The 17,502-nt window shown below is 38.8% G+C and overlaps 1 protein-coding gene and 1 non-coding gene across 2 annotated transcripts; one reads left to right on the forward strand and one right to left on the reverse strand.

Moving 5' to 3' along the window:
* Positions 1 to 12,853: 12,853 nt before the first annotated feature.
* On the reverse strand, positions 12,854 to 12,960 carry LOC111912071 (small nucleolar RNA R71). Its single transcript, XR_002857069.1, has one exon. It is a non-coding gene; the product is annotated as a small nucleolar RNA R71 (small nucleolar RNA).
* Positions 12,961 to 13,906: 946 nt separating this feature from the next.
* On the forward strand, positions 13,907 to 14,284 carry LOC111912043 (uncharacterized). The gene has a single exon (XM_023907793.1). The coding sequence runs from the start codon at positions 13,907 to 13,909 to the stop codon at positions 14,282 to 14,284; it is 378 nt and encodes a 125-aa protein (XP_023763561.1).
* Positions 14,285 to 17,502: the final 3,218 nt, after the last annotated feature.

The raw sequence follows: 17,502 nt of genomic DNA on the forward strand, positions 1-17,502 counted from the left end.
ATATCGTTATGGTGTGAATTCATACAGTGTGGATAAATCGAGTCGTGAAGTATAAGCGTACCAGGTATAAGCGATATAGAGACAATAACAGGTATAAGCGATATAGAGATGATAACGTGTATAAACGCATCATGAAGTGAAAGCGTTATCGAGTAGGAGTTTAAAATACATGAAAGCGAAGCAGCGGTATCTAACAAGTAAAAGTATAAGTCGTGAAAGGATACTTTGATGAAAAACCTTTATACTCGGGGAAAATCACAATATGTACTCTTTTGTAAAATATGTTTAAAACCTTTGGAAATCTTTCATAAACCAGTTTAGAATGAATTTAGATAAAGCAGTATAAGTAAAAGTTTTGAAACAATTAAAAATCATTATAGTGTCCTACTCTGTAAAACAGTGTAAAGTGTGGTAAAATCTTGTGCATGCGGGTTATCAATCACATGTGATTGATATGATAACTGACAGGTTTAACTTGTATTCACCCCCCCTATAAAACATGTAAAAACATTTAAAAGGTTCTTTCAGGGGTATGAACTCACCCTGTGTAAGTAGGTCCGACGAAGGTGCCGTTTGGGCGTTCGGTGTCACGCAAGGACTTGAACACACACAATGACCTATTTAACATATGATAACATATGTTCACATACAATTAGTATATTTAATACTAATTAAACAAATATACGCGCTCAAAGGAGCGGAAAACACTTTGGATAAGTGTTTGGGTGTCCCGGGTAACGTCTAAAGGTGTGTATGGCTAAGGAATGGAGTTTACTCTCCTAGAGTAAACCCTTATTACATAGTTTACGGCCTAGGGACTACTCACCATGAGTTTACGGCCGTAAACTCATGGTGAGGGGTTCTATTGTTTTTAAGGCTTCTAGCTTGTTCATGGGATTTTTCTAAGTACATTTCCAAAAAGGCATGAGTGGATTTAAAGCTTCTAAGGGCATTTTAGGGGAGTTTACGGCCTAGGGACAACTCCTAAGGGAGTTTACGGCCGTAAACTCTCATTCCTTTAGTTTTGTGAAGTTTCAAGCTCCTAATACCTTGCTAGTAATTTATAATGGAGTGCGAGGCCATTTGGGGGAATTAAAACTATCATTTTGGCACATTTAGGGGTGTTTACGGCCTTGGTACATACCTGGGCCGTAAACTCCTTTTTCCCCTTCATTTTGATGTGTTTAATTGATCCAAACCCCAAATGCTAAGTCCCTAAATTATGTATGAAGCCTAAGGGTGTTTTAGGAGTGTGCTTGGGACATTTTTGCAAGTTTATGAGGTGTTTACGGCCTTGGCATAAGCCTGGGCCGTAAACTCCATTTTACACCCTAAATTCTTATGTTTAAATGGTCTAAACTCAAGAGGATAAGCCCTTAATTTATGAATTAAGTCCAAGGGTGGTTTGGGAGTGTTTTTGGGGCATTTTAACAAGATTTAGAGGTGTTTACGGACTAAGCATGTGCTTGGGCCGTAAACTCTCTTTTATGCCCAAATTTTATTGTTTTAAATGTGCAAACACTCCTAGGCTAATTCCTCTATTTATTTCCAAGCTTTTAAGGACCTTTGGGGGTCATTTTGGCCTTTATTTAGGGGTTTACGGCCTAAGGAGGAGCTTAGGCCGTAAACTCCTCTTTCACAGCTTCTATGTTCGATTTCTAAGCTATAAACATGAATCAATATGTTTAGAATAGGCTAGGGTAAGCGGACTTACAATTTGGAAGCGTTTGGTTGCGGATTTGGGGCGAAAACGAGTCTAGAGAGAGAGTATAGAGAGAGAGGGTGGAAAAGCTCCAAATGGAGTTTACTCCCATTTATATATGGGTAGGAGTTGGAGCTCAGTGGAATTCTACCCGATACTGCCGTTATACGGGGCTTTTGGTCGCACCCGATTTAGTGGTCGTGATAATAAAACTTAACATTTTCCAAATAAATGGAAATGTGTGTTATGTGTTTTTATTCCCATTTATCACGACTTAACGACATATTAAATGTACACAAATGAAATGTTTATTAAATTGACGACCTCTAATTAACGGAACTTTTATAAACTGGAATATTCCGTTAACTGTAATGGGGAAATGTAACGGAACAACTTGGGTTGTCACAATTTCCCAGAGAATACAAGTAATTTGAAAAGTGAGTATCAACATAAAGTTGTGTGAGTGCATAAGTATTTATGTTTAAAAGTATGTTTTCTGTTTCTTGAATATGAAAATTGTTCCAGAAAATCCTATATTTTTTGCTGTATATGAAAAGTAATTTTAATCACATAAAACCGTTCTATTTGTAAGTGAATGTTCTGTGCATGTATTCTGTAAAAGTGAATATGCCTGGCTTTACCGGTTGATATTGTAAACTGTAATGTAATACTATAAATTGTATCTTGTAAACTAGTACTTTGAATATGTACTTATGTTTAGTTAATTATACACTAACGTATTGTTAATATCTTTTTAATGAGTTTTTATAACCATACTGAGACTAGATGGCCTGAAACAACGCTTTGAATGCGTTAAAAGTTGTTGATAACAACTGTCACTCGTAGGCGTGTATGCCTGACTGTAGCTAGTAGTTTGAGTGTGGGGTTGTCAATCCCAATATAGATCTATACACACATTGTTTCGATCCCCGACTGGAGATTCTGGTTATAATGTCAGGACTTTAACTTTGTTGTTTAAATGAATTAAACAACCTGAATCAAATGACTCATAAAAAGCATATAGACGTTACATGTATAATAGTTATGAAAAACCAATCATCCAAAAATAATGATTGATTGTATATTCCTGAATTAGTATTCTTAACATGTATTTGAAAGCTGTATACCCTCGATTAGTTTTGAATCAGACCCTTATTTCTTGTAAAACGGTGTATTCTAGTATAATTGAATTGTGAATTAATGTTCTATGTATCATAAATTATACTTATTATAATATATATAAGTACTTTCTGAATTCATACTAACTGTTTATGAATGTAACCCCTTGTTCAACGTGTTACAAAGGGTATCTAAACTGTATGAAATAACTTTTATATTTATATACATATACAATTATATATAAGTAAAATTTAAACAACATTCGGACAAATAACCGATACAATAAGCCCACATCCAAACAAGGAAGAGGACCCAAAAGTGAGTTATCAGTCCTAAGCCTTTTAAATCTTATATATATATATATATATATATATATATATATATATATATATATATATATATATATATATATATATATATATATGATTCTTGGGAAAAACATTAGTTTATAAAGTCATTTAAAGAGTTTAATATCTGGAAATATTTTTGATGACTTAATATCATTTTAACACATTTTGAAACAATTTGTTTGTAACACAAAATCCTTGTGTTAAACCTGTATCCCCGCCCCCACCCCTTAAACTGTAAAAACTGTGAAAAAACAGGGGTATGAACTCACTTGGTAACAGTGGCGATTTGATGAAAAGTTGGGCTTTATGCAGGCAGTACTTCGACTGAAAAGAGGTTGGCTTCTCGAGAATTTCGGGGCTTCGGGCTTTCGTCGGAGCTTGGATATGTCACTGGGGAGTTGGGGTAGTTAGGAGGGGCTTAAAAGTGAGTGAATATAGGAGAGAGGTTGGATTTGAGCAACAAAATCCGGAGGTCTCGGTTTCTATTTATAGGAGGCTGAGGCCTCCCCGTACGTTGGGCGTAGCGTACGTGCCCAGTCTATCGATTACGCGTCGGAGCTACTACATTGCATGGCATGCATGCGAGGGCGGGGTGATGGAGCGTCGACATGGCCAATCTGAGGCCTTGCTTCCGAGTACGCCAGGCGTACTTCCTTTTCCAAACTTCAAAAATTCATAACTTTTGTCTGCGACCTCCGTTTTTGACATTATTTATATCCACGCGTAGGTGAAACTATGCTCTACAACTTTCATTTAGACTCCGTTGACTAATTTTGAATTTATTTTTAAAGTTATATTTTTAACAGGCCGGGACAGGAAAAGTCCGTTAAAAATTCATAATTTCTTCATCCGACGTCTGTTTTCGTCTGTCTTTTTATCTTTGTACTAATATTGATGAAACATTCGATTCTCGTTTAGGTTGTGTCGGCTAAAAATCATTTGATCTTTGTTTCGAGTTTTTAGCTGTCTACTGCTAAACTGAAATTTAGAAAAATCACAACTTCCTCATATGAAATCAGATTTGGACGTTCTTTTTATGCAAACTCTTGGTTTGATGTATTCTACGACTTTCATTTAGATTGTTAAGGCTAAAAAGTATTTTATTGAAAATTTACTTTTTAGACTGAACAGTGATTTCTCGGTTTTGTCGCGGATCTTAGATTGGTCATAACTTCTTCGTTATAACTCGGATTTTAGTGCTCTTAATATTTTTGGAAACCTTGTTACAATGTCTACCACTTTATTCATCCCACTAAAGATTATTGAACAATGTATTTTTAAGGGTCGATTATGTAAATGCACATAGTATACGAAAATTTATCTTTATTATTTAAAAAGAATTACTAATTGATCTATACTATTACATAGATTCAAAATAACGGGTTGTTTCAGTTGTCGTCTAAATAGGCTTCCAACCAAGTTGAACTTAGTCGAAAAATGTATCTGCATTCCTACAATGGTTTGTACTACTTGCAGTACAAATTTTGTAGATATTGGCCTTATATTGATCTATTGTGTAGCTGTTGATGAGATTTGGAAGTTTTTGAGCAAGTGATGCGATATCTCTATTCCGAGCTTTAATGGGATTGAAAACTTCATTATTAGGTTAGATTCTATTCGTTTGTATAACGTGAAACGAGAAGCTTTGGAAGCCCTAATCATGACAATGTAGTGGCTTTTATGGAATTTTCAAAATGGTACTCTTTTTGGTGATCAAAGAGTTAGACGAAATATGTTAACCGGTAGTTTGGTTGATTAATCTTATAACTGGTTTGTGTATAGAAATAAAAAAGCGAATGTTAGTCGCTTGTCGTGGTATTTAAACCCTATTTTGACTTGTCCATTATAACTGGATCATGTTAGCTTTTTGGTAAAAAAAGAGTGAGTGTTAGCCCGTTGTCGTGGTATTTATTTCATTATTATCCATCTCTCTCTCTCTCTCTCTCTCATGTTTCACACAAAAAAACATAGATCCACCTTTAAGAACATCGGGAACGTCCACATCAAGTTTCAATCGAAATCACTTAATTGATGATGATATAATCGTTTTGTGCCACCAACGATTTAAACAATAACTACCACAACATGAATGCCATCACCATCGAAAAATCAACATATGGTCCTCCCCTTCCATCTCCAACGAAGTAGATCCTCCGATATTGTCCTTTAACCCCATCAATTGATTTATTCCTTGTCATTGATTGTAACATCCGGACCTTGTAAGTTTCCTCTTAACCCTTGTTAATCAATGTTTTGCATTATTGGGCCTCTAGTTAGTACGCAGGGCGTACTCTAGTTAGTACGCAGGGCGTACTCTATGAGTACGCTTAGCGTACTAACTAGACCATGATTGCGGGCATCGCCCATGTACATTGGACGTACATGGGGTTACGTTGTGCATACGTTGGCTTGGGACAAAACCTAATTTTTACGGTTTGTGCCCTATTTAAGCTTCTTAAACCCACTTCTTGGACATTTTAGACCAACCTCCATATCTTCAAAACCCTAATTTCGTCCCTAGCCTTTGTTTTGGTGCTTTTGAGCTTTTGTGAAACATTTTCGTGTGTTCTTGTGCATATTGAAGTGGTAGAAGAAGATTGAAGACTCATTCCTTGGAGAAGACCTTAGAGATCAAGACGTAGCTTCTTAATTTCGTGACTTTTGAGGTATAAAGTCCATAACTTGTCAACTCCTTGTATAGATCTACTCTTGGGCTTGTTTATGGCTATTTCGGTCTCTTTTTGTTGGTCCTTGTGAGTTAAGGTCGTTTCAGAAGCTTAACCCTTTAGATCTGGACATTTTAGGGTCCCTTATGTATAAGTCATAAGCCAACTTTACGTGATAAGTCATATTTTGAGACAAGGTCTGAAGTATAGAGTAAGTGTTGAATTGTTTAAGTGCATAATGGAGTTAGGGTGGCACAATAAGGAGTACGTTGGGCGTACCCAGCTAGTACACTGCGAGTACTAGCCTCCACAAGGAGTACGCTTAGCGTACAAGCCGAGTACGCCCGTGTATTCAGCAGATGTGCTTGGATTAGACGTTCTCGATATTGGGCCATTGTTTGGGCTTCCATTGCTTGGGCCTTGTTAGGACACCAAACTTCTGTGCTGGACTTGGACTAACTTGTTAGGCTTCATTGGATTTTAGGCCCATGATGGGTATTGGGCCTAATTTTCAATATTGGGCCATAATTGGGCCTTGGATTGTCAATTAGAGTTTGGACTCTCTTAGTAAATGGATTTTCCTTGGTTTGGGACAATAAATTAGACCTATGATTATGGGTTGAGATCCAGTCAATAAATTGGATATGGTTGATATTAATAGTGCATGGATTTAACGGGCCAGCAGCCAGAGATTTATTCATGTTATTCAGCAGCTTAAGGTGAGTCTTCCTCACCATGTTTAGCGGGTTGAAGGCACCAATGCCAACCCATGAGTTATTATGCTAGAGTGCTAGATGTTTGTGTGACCCTTGCATGTGTATGTGTTTGTATGCTTAGTAGGTGGGTCCCAATGGATATTATGTATGTTATTACCTGTTATACTTGTATGTTTGTATGTTGGGTGGGGCCCATTGTGAGAGTTAGGGCGAGGCCAGTTATACTCAGTGGGAAGGGCCCGTTGTGAGAGTTAGGGCGGGGCCCGATACACTCATTGGGAAGGGCCCATTATATATTTGATATGTGTGGTATGTGGTATTTGGGGGAAACTCACTAAACTTCATGCTTACGGTTTTCAGTTTATGGTTTAGGTACTTTTGGTGCAAAGGGGAAGAGTTCAGGGTGATTGTAGTGCACACACGATATTGTTCCGCGTTTTCATGATAACTTTGAGATTTTATGATGTATTGATACATTTGTTCCATTTGGGATTTATGATGATGTTTTGGGATACTGTTTTTCATTAATATAAAAATGAAATTTTTGGGTCTTATTTTTGGGATGTTACAAGTTGGTATCAGAGCCTTAGTTTGAGGGATTCAGACATACTCTCGAGTGTGTCTGAACTAAAACTGAGGATTTGGTAAGATTTTCAAAAAAAGTAAATGTTTTATAAAATGGGTTTCTAACATAAGAAAGGGTGTGGTGCATGCAATCGAGCGAGTTGAAGTAAGTTTTCCCAAAGTACCCATATATGTTATATGATATGTTTTGATTTGTGAATGTATGAATCAAATGCTAGTTAGGGTTAAAGATCTGCTTAGTATTTGCATGATAGAATGTTAGGAGAGATGCTTTTGTATGCCTACTATATGAGCTTGTAGACTTGCATGCTAGTACTGATCAGTCAGTGATAGGATGTCATGTTAGGGTTATGCCTTATTCCGATTACTCAATGCTCGAATACCACTTGCTTTGTGCTTTTTAGGGGTTCTCGTTAACTTCAGCTAACTAGTAATCGAATATGTTAAGTTACATATTATTGAGACTAAATAATTTTAGAAGGTTAGGTTTAACTCTATTATGCAATTCTTGTCTAAGTCCAACCATTGTAGTGTGAGACCTCTCATTCGAAGAATTATATGGTTTTGATAATATGTAAAAGTATTCATGAGCTAGTTAGCGGGAGTTAGCAGGAGTTCCTTCTACAGTTGATGGAGGAGATTGGCGTGGTGATTACCTAAGGAAAACCTAGGAAGAGATTTAGTGTTGGGAGCCTTATCTTAATCAGGATAAATAGTATGAATAAGGAGTGACTTGTATGATTCAAGGCAATCCTTGAGGAAAGTACGGATAGATGTGGAAGGTAGTATGGACCCATAGTACTGGAATCAAAGGATCCATACTCGAGTCATGGAGAGTTGTGATGAAACCAGGAAGCTTGTAGACTTTATGATTCCTTGATATATTTTGATGCGTATTCTGATGGTATATTTTCGGTATGGTGACTCTTTGAGGTAGACCAGTTGGTAGTTCTAGTGCTGGTGAGGGCTTGGGCTCAGGTTCAGGAGCTAGGTGTGCAGGTGAGGGCTCATGATCAGATGTGGGAGTTCATTTCTTCTGAGATTACCCACAACATTCTTGATCAGACTCCTGTGATCTTTGGTATGATCAAGGAGGGTATCATGAAGGTGTTGGAGGAGTGTTTGGGCTCCTACCATTCTGAGATGATGGCCTTGATTGGGGCTCGTTCTTTGACCTTTAGGGAGTTTTGGGCATGTGGAGCTCCAGACTACCACAGGGCGAAGGACCCGATAGCGAGCAAGAGTTTGCTAGTGGATGTTGCTAACACCTTCCTCACCAACAGTTGTCCCGAGGGGGAAAAGGTTAGACTTGCTTCATGTCTTCTGAAAGATAGAGACGGAGACTGGTGGGAGGAAGTTGGGCACACAATTGGTGATGATGTTGTTGATTCGATGACATGGGAGGATTTTACGACTAGATTCAGGGCTGAGTTTGCACCATTGATCGAGGTGTCGTAGTTGGCATGAGAGTTTTAGGATCTCCGCTAGACAACTGAGACGGTGGCTGAGATCACCGTGATGTTTCGTGAGAAGGCACTATTAGTTCCACAGTATGTGGCGGATAAAGAGATGAAGAAGGCGAGGTACCATGAGACGCTGAGGAGTTATATTTGGCAGTTGTGAGCCGATCCAGTTGTAGGACGCTAGAGGATATGATCACGAGGGCTAGGGAGAGTGAGATTGATCTGGAGATGGAGAAGAAGAGGAAGTCAGATTATATGAAGAGTGCAGAGGGTTCGGGCAAGACGCCCAAGGTTGTTGATGATGGGTTTTAGCCATAAGAACATCCTATGTGCTCATACAAACCCTAATGCTTGGATCTAGGTTTCTCTATTGTACATGAAATTCATCCAAGACTTTAAACCCTAGTTCTAGCATACAATTAATCAAATTAACTTATGAATGGGGTTTAGATCTTACCTTGATTGTTATGTAGCAATAACAATCTCAAATCCTCCTTGTAATGACTTTAGAAAGCTTCGAGTCACAAGTGTCACTCCTCTAATGGTTCACAAACACCAAGAGCAAGAGGATGAAGAATAAGGAGAGAGGAGGCTGCCCAAAACATGTGGAAACCCTAAGGAATAAGTTCACCACGTTTTTGAGTCTCAAGGGTCCTTTAAATAGTGAGGCTATTAGGGTTATCTAACAAGGAAACCCTAATTTGGATGCTTAGGCCCTAAGCAACCCATGGAGTCCCTCCTTAGAGGCCTAGGACGATTTCTAATGGGTTTCCCCATAGAATTCGTCCACCCCTCTAATATGGAGTCCATTAGCCCAATATTCAAATATCACACAATTGACAGTTCTAGTCCCTTAAGTTTAATTAATGTCTTTTATCCACAAACTTAATTCTTATTAATTCTTGACTAATATTAATTAAACAATATGATTTCTCCTTTAATATATTATTCTCATAATATATTAATAAATCATAATTAATCCTCTCTCTCCATAATTCATCCTATCAAGTTGCTTTGGTGAAGGCAACCCAAAAGGACCATGCACCATCGGGTCACTTACATACCAAAATAGTTATGGACTTAGACACTAATCCAACAGTCTCCCACTTGGATAAGTCTAATAACTATTCTGCGTATGACTTCAGATCCTGATCTGCAATCGTAGCTTTCCAAAGCCGCTGTCAACTCTGATCTTATCAGATACGCATGTCCTTTAGATAAGGGATCATATATTCCTCCATTCTAGATATCGTATAGATATAAGACATGAATTCTAATCATTCTCTCTATACTATTTCCCGACTTCCGATTTATGATGACTGACAACAGACTACAATTGATCACATCAAATTAGTCCCGGCTCGGCCAAGCGCTTAGGTGCCATCACTAAATCATCGAGGGGCCCAAAGATATCACTTTTATCCTACTTTGGATAAAAGGAACGGATAAAATTTGACTCAATGCTCGCTCGCACTCACTTACCGAATTACACACAACAATATGTTTTATAACACCAAGTTACTGGTGCGTTTACATATTATCAATGTGCAACCGACTCGCAAAATACACCTCACACATCTCGGTTTCAAGAATATAAGATGTTATTGTCTCACCAATCACCCGTGATACAATTCATGAAGTGATCCAAGTGAGCGTGGGTTAAATCCAATGCTCAAATCATATTCATAAGCACTCATGAATGTTGCAGCAAACAATTGCTTATGTCTAATACACTTTAGACAATCCACACACCAATTCACGACAGTCTTTATTCATACCTACTTCCAACATATGAACGAATGTGGTCCGTTTAAATAATTTGACTGTATGAACCAATTAAATTATTCAGGAAGTTAAAACATGCAAAGTGAAACACAAGAATAATACTAATCCCATATGGCCCCAAACTTTTGAGTATTCATATGTGCATATTTAGTTCATATTAAGTATAGATTTTTATTCATTTATTAGCTAAATTATTGCATTTCGTGGACAAAAGGTACTTAAAAGTGTTTGAATTATGTTTTCAGTCCAAAAATGAAGCTCGGAAGCAAAAGGAAGCAGGAGAAGCGGTTGAGAGTTCGAGAATGGAACAAAGAAGAAAAACACTAAAAATAACACCTACTCGGCGAGTAGGGTCAACTACTCGGCGAGTCCACACGAATATTCGAGAAGATAAAGACTCGGAGACCCAGAGACTTATCGCATACGGGGACTGAGAGATGGACTCGACGAGTCGTTTCGCATATATAAAGATAACTTCTCAGAACGATGGAAAAAAATTCTGGAACGATTCTGGAGAGTTTAGCTGCGATTAAGAAGTCAGAAAAACCCTAGAGGATGAAGATACAAGCTAGAATCCAATTCCGAAGGAATAATTGAGGCAAATTTCATCCTTCTACTCAATCTTTTGTTTTGTCATTATGGTTAAACAATTAGAATCTGTTTGTTTGCTGTTATTTACTTCAATCATGAGCTAAACCTTTTAGACTTCTGTTTGGGGATACAAAATTGATACTATGGTTTGATTATTGGTAGGATTAATTCTAAGTTGGTGATTTTTGTTATTTTAGATTGCTAAAGAACCTTGTGTATGAATGATAATTAATTTTTTGTTAATAGGAAGGTAATTAAATAGCATGAACATCTTTTGATTATCAATCTCATATGCTATGTGACCACTTTGTCATATGTCTAGGATTAATGAACATGAAACTAGAGTTAATAAGAAAATTGAGTAAATTCATGTGCAAGCTTGTGTGATGACCATCAACAAGAAGTTAATTAAAAGACCAAATTAGTTAACTATTGCAAGTCTAAATTAACCCGAATAATTAATCTAGTGAATTCAATTAAATTAGACAACTTGCCACTATTTAAGTTAGTTTATTTGCTAAGGATTAGTGTAGTGAACGTGAATCTAATCACTTGAATCGGTAACCAACAAAAGAATTAATCCATTGCACCACTACCTTGAAATCAACCCTAGGATCAATTGAGTTGAACTAAACAGAAGTTCCTTCCCATTATTGAATCTAGTTAATTCTTTGTTTTTCTAAGTTTTAGATTAAGTAATAGTTAGCAAGTTTCTAGTCTTGTGAAACTAGAGAAAACCCTCTACTTGTTAATTGAGATAAAATTAGTTTTTAGTTTTAATTTACCGTTCCCTGTGTCCGATACCCTACTTATTTAACTATACCACAATTGATAGGTCAATTGCCTTTGTGTGTTTATTTTATAATTAAAAGTAGGTTTAAAACTAAGTGAGTTTGCACACATCAAGTTTTTGGCGCCGTTGCCAGGGAACGGTTCTAAAATTAACGTTAAATTCTAATTTAATCGATCATTTGTGTGGGATTTATCTTACATAAAGTTAATTAAAAAGGTAATTCAGTAAGTAGTGTAAGTTTGAATAAAAATCCGTTTTTAAAGTAACTAGAAAAAAATTTATGTTTTTGCCTTGAACTCGCCGAGTGCACTCGTGCCGACTCAGCAAGTACATCGTTGTTACAGTTTTAATTTTTTATTTTATTTTTGTTCTTTTTACGCGTTCTTTTTTTGTTTTGTTTACAGTTGTTTCATGACCCGAGGATCTGATACACCTCTGGTCCCTCCTCTTGAAGACCCGGGATCCGCACTAAGGAGGAGCAAAGGCAAAACCGTTGGAGAATCTGCTTCTTTAAAGAACTCACCACTCAAAAACCTCAAGTCCGTTTTCAGCAAGAAGAGGAGCAGCAAATCAGGAGCATCTAGTGCCTCTTTGACAATCGGAGACCCAATTTAAGAAGACACCGAGTACGAGACCGAGGAAGAAGAAGAACCCACATACAAGCACGAATCCGAGTTTGAAGACGATTTAGCTATCACCATGGCTAATATCGATGAAGTCCCCATGGGGGAATGGAAGAAGAGAATGCGCGATGACACCGGCCCGGGACTTGTGCAGCCCGCAATTCCTGCAACCGCTACTTTCGAGCTAAAAGGCCATATTCTCGCCCAACTCAAGGAGATTCCTTTTTATGGAAAGGATCACGAAGACACCTACAAGCACTTGGACGAAGTGAATGATGTGGCTGACTACTTCAATGTACCAAATGTGCCTCGCGAGACGCAGCTACTTCGCATGCTTCCAGTCACGTTCAAAGGTGCTGCGAAGGATTGGCTAAAGTCACTTCCTCCCGGATCGGTCACCACATGGGCCAAGATGAAAGAAGAGTTCATAGACCACTTTTGCCCGCCCTCCAAAATATCCAAGCTAAAGAAAGCCATTGCCAACTTCGAGCAACAACCCAAAGAATCTCTTTATGAAGCTTGGGAAAGGTACAAGAGCTTGCTTAGAAATTGCCCACACCATGACCTCAATAGCCAACAAGAGGTCTCCATTTTCTATGATGGAGTCAGTGTCACCACAAGGCAAATGCTCGATTCACAAGGCCCGCTCACGGAGAAGGCGCCCCCGGTAATCAAGGAGTTAATTGAAGAATTCTCTAAGCACTCTAGAGAATACCATAATCCAAGAAATGAAGTAAGTCAGGGGGTAGTGAACTCGGCAAATGATAGCATGGCGGCGGTAATAGCTAAGCTCGATAGTCTAGATAGAAGGATGACAAAAATGGATCAAACAATCCATGCTATTCGGGTTGGATGTGAAAATTGTAGAGGGACCCATCTCACAAAGGATTGTGATTTGGATGAAAATGGAAACAAGAAGGCTCAAGTGTTCTACTCAAGTGGCGATAGATACGACGAGAATTGGCGGAAACCGAAGAAGGAATGGCTCCCATACAAAGAATACAAGAAGGCTAAGGAGGAGCAATACAAGCAGAAGGAGAGGGGGTTTTATCAAAAGGAAGAACCGGTAATGGAAAACAAAGCCGATTTAGAAGAATTGTTCACTAGATTCATAGCCACGTCTGAAAAGAGATACAATGATCACGATGCTGCAATACACGAGACCAGAAATATGCTAAGGAATCAGCAGGCATCCATTCCCAACATTGAGAAACAGCTGGGACAACTGGAACATCAAGTGAACGAAAGAAGAGCAGGTCAACTTCCAAGTAATACCGAAACCAATCCGAGAATGGAGAATGTGAGTGCAGTGACTTCCAGAAGTGAAAAAATTTTCACACATGCACAGAGGATCTCCAATAAGAAGACAGAAAAGGCAGAAGAGTCGGCTCCAGCTAAGCCCGACCAGACTCTCTGAGTCCCTCTAATGGACTTGACGAGTCCATGCGTAAATGACAAAACCATCATTCCCTTAAAGCCATATAATCCCCCTTTTCCATTCCCAATCAAAGCCATGCCTGTGGAAAAAGTTGAAGCTTATAAATCCTTTATGAAGCATGTTAAAGCCCTACAAGTTAATGTGTCATTTGTAGAAACGATGATCAAAACACCCAAGTACTTCAACTTACTAAAAGGTCTCTTTGCTGCTAGGAAAGACTTGGCTGAAGTCGCGGAGATAATATTGAGTGAGCTACCCGAAAAGAAGGGCGATCCGGGGAGTATCATAACTCCGTGCCAGTTTGGAAATGCATTTGTCACTCAAGCGTTGACCGACTCGGGTGCAAGCATCAATCTGATGCCTTTCTCTTTCTTCAAGAAACTGAATTTACCAGAGCCAAGGCCGGTAAACATGAAGATCCATTTAGCAGACAAGACAACAATTCATCCATGAGGCGTTTGTGAGGATCTTCTTATTAAAGTCGACAAGTTCATATTTCCAGTAGACTTTGTGGTGCTTGATATGGAAGAAGACCCCGAAATTCCGATTATTTTGGGGAGGTCATTTTTAAACACCGCATGTGCTTTAATTGATGTATGCGAGTCTACACTAACGTTAAGGGTAGGAGACGAGTCAACAATATTTAGAGCTGTACCAGAAGCCAAGCAAGAAGAGAAAGGAAAAGAAGAGATCTCATTTATCGGTTTAGATGATGAAATACTACAAAAAGAACTAGCACTTTTGCAAGAAGAAGATCCACGTAAGTTTTTGCTACCTTCTGGAGAGGGGTGGAGATGTTAACATGGACTTGGAGGAGATAGAAAAGCTACTGGAAGGAGCCGACTCGGAAAACACCATGGAAATGATGAAATACGATCCGACTCGCTGAGTCACTTTCCTGGACTCGACGAGTCCAGTCGAAACTGCCAACAACTTGGACGACTTAGATCTGCTTATTGCTAGTTCTCTACATATGTTGGACTTGGATATTTTTCATTATTCTTTAGAAGAACAAACAGTAGAAGGAGAAATGGACATGGAAGTTCAACACGTCCATATAGCATGTCTTGATGCAATTCCGCTTGAAGATGGGGTAAGCACAGAAAAAGAGGAGAAGGCAATGGATAGGAGAGTTGATGATGATCAACCTTTCATTACCAAACCTAGAGCACGAATTTTCACAAAATATGAAGTAATTAAGTTTGAGGAAAAGGAGGTGCAAGAGAAGGTGAAAAAGAATGGGGTGAAGAAGAAAAAGAGGAGAAGGGAAGCCCAAGCAGCTGAGGATGATGCTGTAAAAAAGAAGAGAGAGGAATTAAAACGGGCTTACAAAAAGAAGATTCACGCTTACAAGACAAAGTACAAACCACAAAAGATTAGGCGTGCGTTATCGATGCTGGAAGATAACAAGACATAGATGGGAAGGATTCCAGCTAACGACTCCTTAAAAAGAAGCGCTTGGCGGGAGGCAACCCGTTATTTAGAGTTTGCTTTCTTTTATCTTTTTAAGTTTTGTTTAATTTTCGTTTTTTTTTAGAATTCTAATCTTCCAAATCGTCGGACATGTCTTCTTGAGAGTGCGTATGGACTAATTGTGGGATGGAATAAATTTTCTTTTCTAAATAAATGGAAAAGTTTTATAATTTTTGAATTGTTTGCAAGAGACTCGCCAAGTCTGACCATGACTCGACGAGTCGATTCATATTCCAGATAATTTTAAAAATCGCGACCAGACTCGTCGAGTCTGACCCTGACTCGACGAGTCGGTTTTATTTACAGAAAAAAATAAATTTGAAATTACTTTTACAACCGGTAACTAGGGTTTTAACCCTAATGAAATCAGTTTTTTTCCCACTTCACTCGCCGTGCGCCTCTACTTTTGCTCTCTCTCAAGCATTCATCATCTTCTTCAATTTTTCTTCAAGATTATCAATTTCTATCACAAAAGGTAACTAATTTCTTCCTTTATTCTGTTAAAGCAATGATTTTTAGATGATCTATGGTAGTAATTTCATAGAATACCCGATTTTGAGTTATAGTGAATTTTTAGGGTTTTGATTTTACATCAATTATGTTGTTTTGGATGGTTGTTTCTCCTTTAATACATCTTAGGAACATCCTTGGACAAAACCCTTGAGTTAATTTTGAGATTTCATGGTTGAATTTTGACAGACTCGTCGAATGACTCGCGCAGTTCTTGCGACTCACCGAGTCGTTCATGGACTCGACGAGTCCAGTCGGGGACACAGGTGTGACCCATTTTGATGATTTTCTGTGTTTTCTGTGTTTTATGTTCTTTGTTTTGCAGGGACAATGTTTCACAGGGAACAAAGTTCCAGTGGACACCAAGGAGATTTTCCTTGGTTAAATTTTCCTCGAATCGAATCAGCTTCAACCATGACGAGATGGAAGAAGAAATTAGCTGAAGTCAGAAAGAAAGAGATGTACGTGCCCAACAGAATTGATTGGGATTGGTTGCGAAGTGTGCGGTATGAAGAGGAGTTGGCTCCTTATCTTTTAAAGGAGTTTACTTACGAGGGGGGGACGATGGTTTGCGATGGGTGGAGCCGGGTCTTTCGTATTCAAGAACCGGTGTACCAGGAGCTTTGCCTGGAATTTTTCTCCACAGTATCTTTTCGTGGAGGAGATGACTGTTATCACCCGATGAGTGTCAGTTTCTGCCTTGAGGGCGAGTTTCATCAGTGCTCCGTTGTTGATCTTGCTTGTCGGATGGGTATTTATGACCGGTCATTGGTCTCGACCGCTATTTTCCGCGCCTTTATGGAACTCTCTCACAAGATGTTCCCTGATGGTGTGACAAGCACGGGATGGTGGAACATGATCGCTAACAAAGTGTACATTCTGAAGTCAGCCTAGGAGGGAAGTATTCGGTCGCCTACACAACGTCTCATTCATCGCCTTATTTCCACCACCATTAACCAACGAAAGGATGATGACAAGGTTTCTAACCTTGATGTTTTTTACTTATGGAGCATTATCACACCAGACACTTTTTGCAATATTCCTTGGTGTTTGGCTTCATATTTGGCGGAAGGTGCGGTCAAAGATCGCAAGACATCGAAGATTAATGGTGGTATGTTTGTCACACGGCTTGCCAACTCGTTTGGGTTGATGACCCGCGGCGCGTGGAATTTGATGACGGTGATTCCTACCCCTCCATTCAATCCCATTCTTTTTAGGAGGGCTAGGATTATTGAGGACTATGGTGGTGGTCATTATGCTATCCCGCATGATGATCCTGTTGTTGGTCCCGAGGCGCCAGGAAGGAGGGTCCGATCGAGGCGAGAGCGTGATGTAGAAGAGGAACCGCCGGTGATTCCGGTAGACAATGATGAAGTACTAATGGATTGGTACAATGTTGAGATGAGGCGGTTGCAAGATCAAATGGCGCGGGGTATCAACTTTAGAAATCAATCCCACATTCGACTTTTTGACCACTTCAATATTCCGCATATCGATGGTGGTAACTTCCCATATATTCCGTCTTGGGAAGAGGTGATCAATGCAAGAAGGAGTGGCGCTAGTGGAAGTGGAGCTGCGCATGATCAAGACGATGAGGAGGAGGATTAGTTCTTTATGTTTTTATTAAACAATTTTTTTTCCTTATTTGGTGTGTTTTTGGATTTGCTATAACTTTTACTGTTTTGCTT

The sequence above is a fragment of the Lactuca sativa genome, chromosome 6 (assembly GCF_002870075.4).
Source record: "Lactuca sativa cultivar Salinas chromosome 6, Lsat_Salinas_v11, whole genome shotgun sequence".
NCBI lineage: Eukaryota > Viridiplantae > Streptophyta > Magnoliopsida > Asterales > Asteraceae > Lactuca > Lactuca sativa.

Excerpts from the sequence above, each read along its gene's own strand:
- LOC111912043 (XM_023907793.1), top strand. The coding sequence starts at position 13,907 with ATGCCTGTGGAAAAAGTTGAAGCTTATAAATCCTTTATGAAGCATGTT.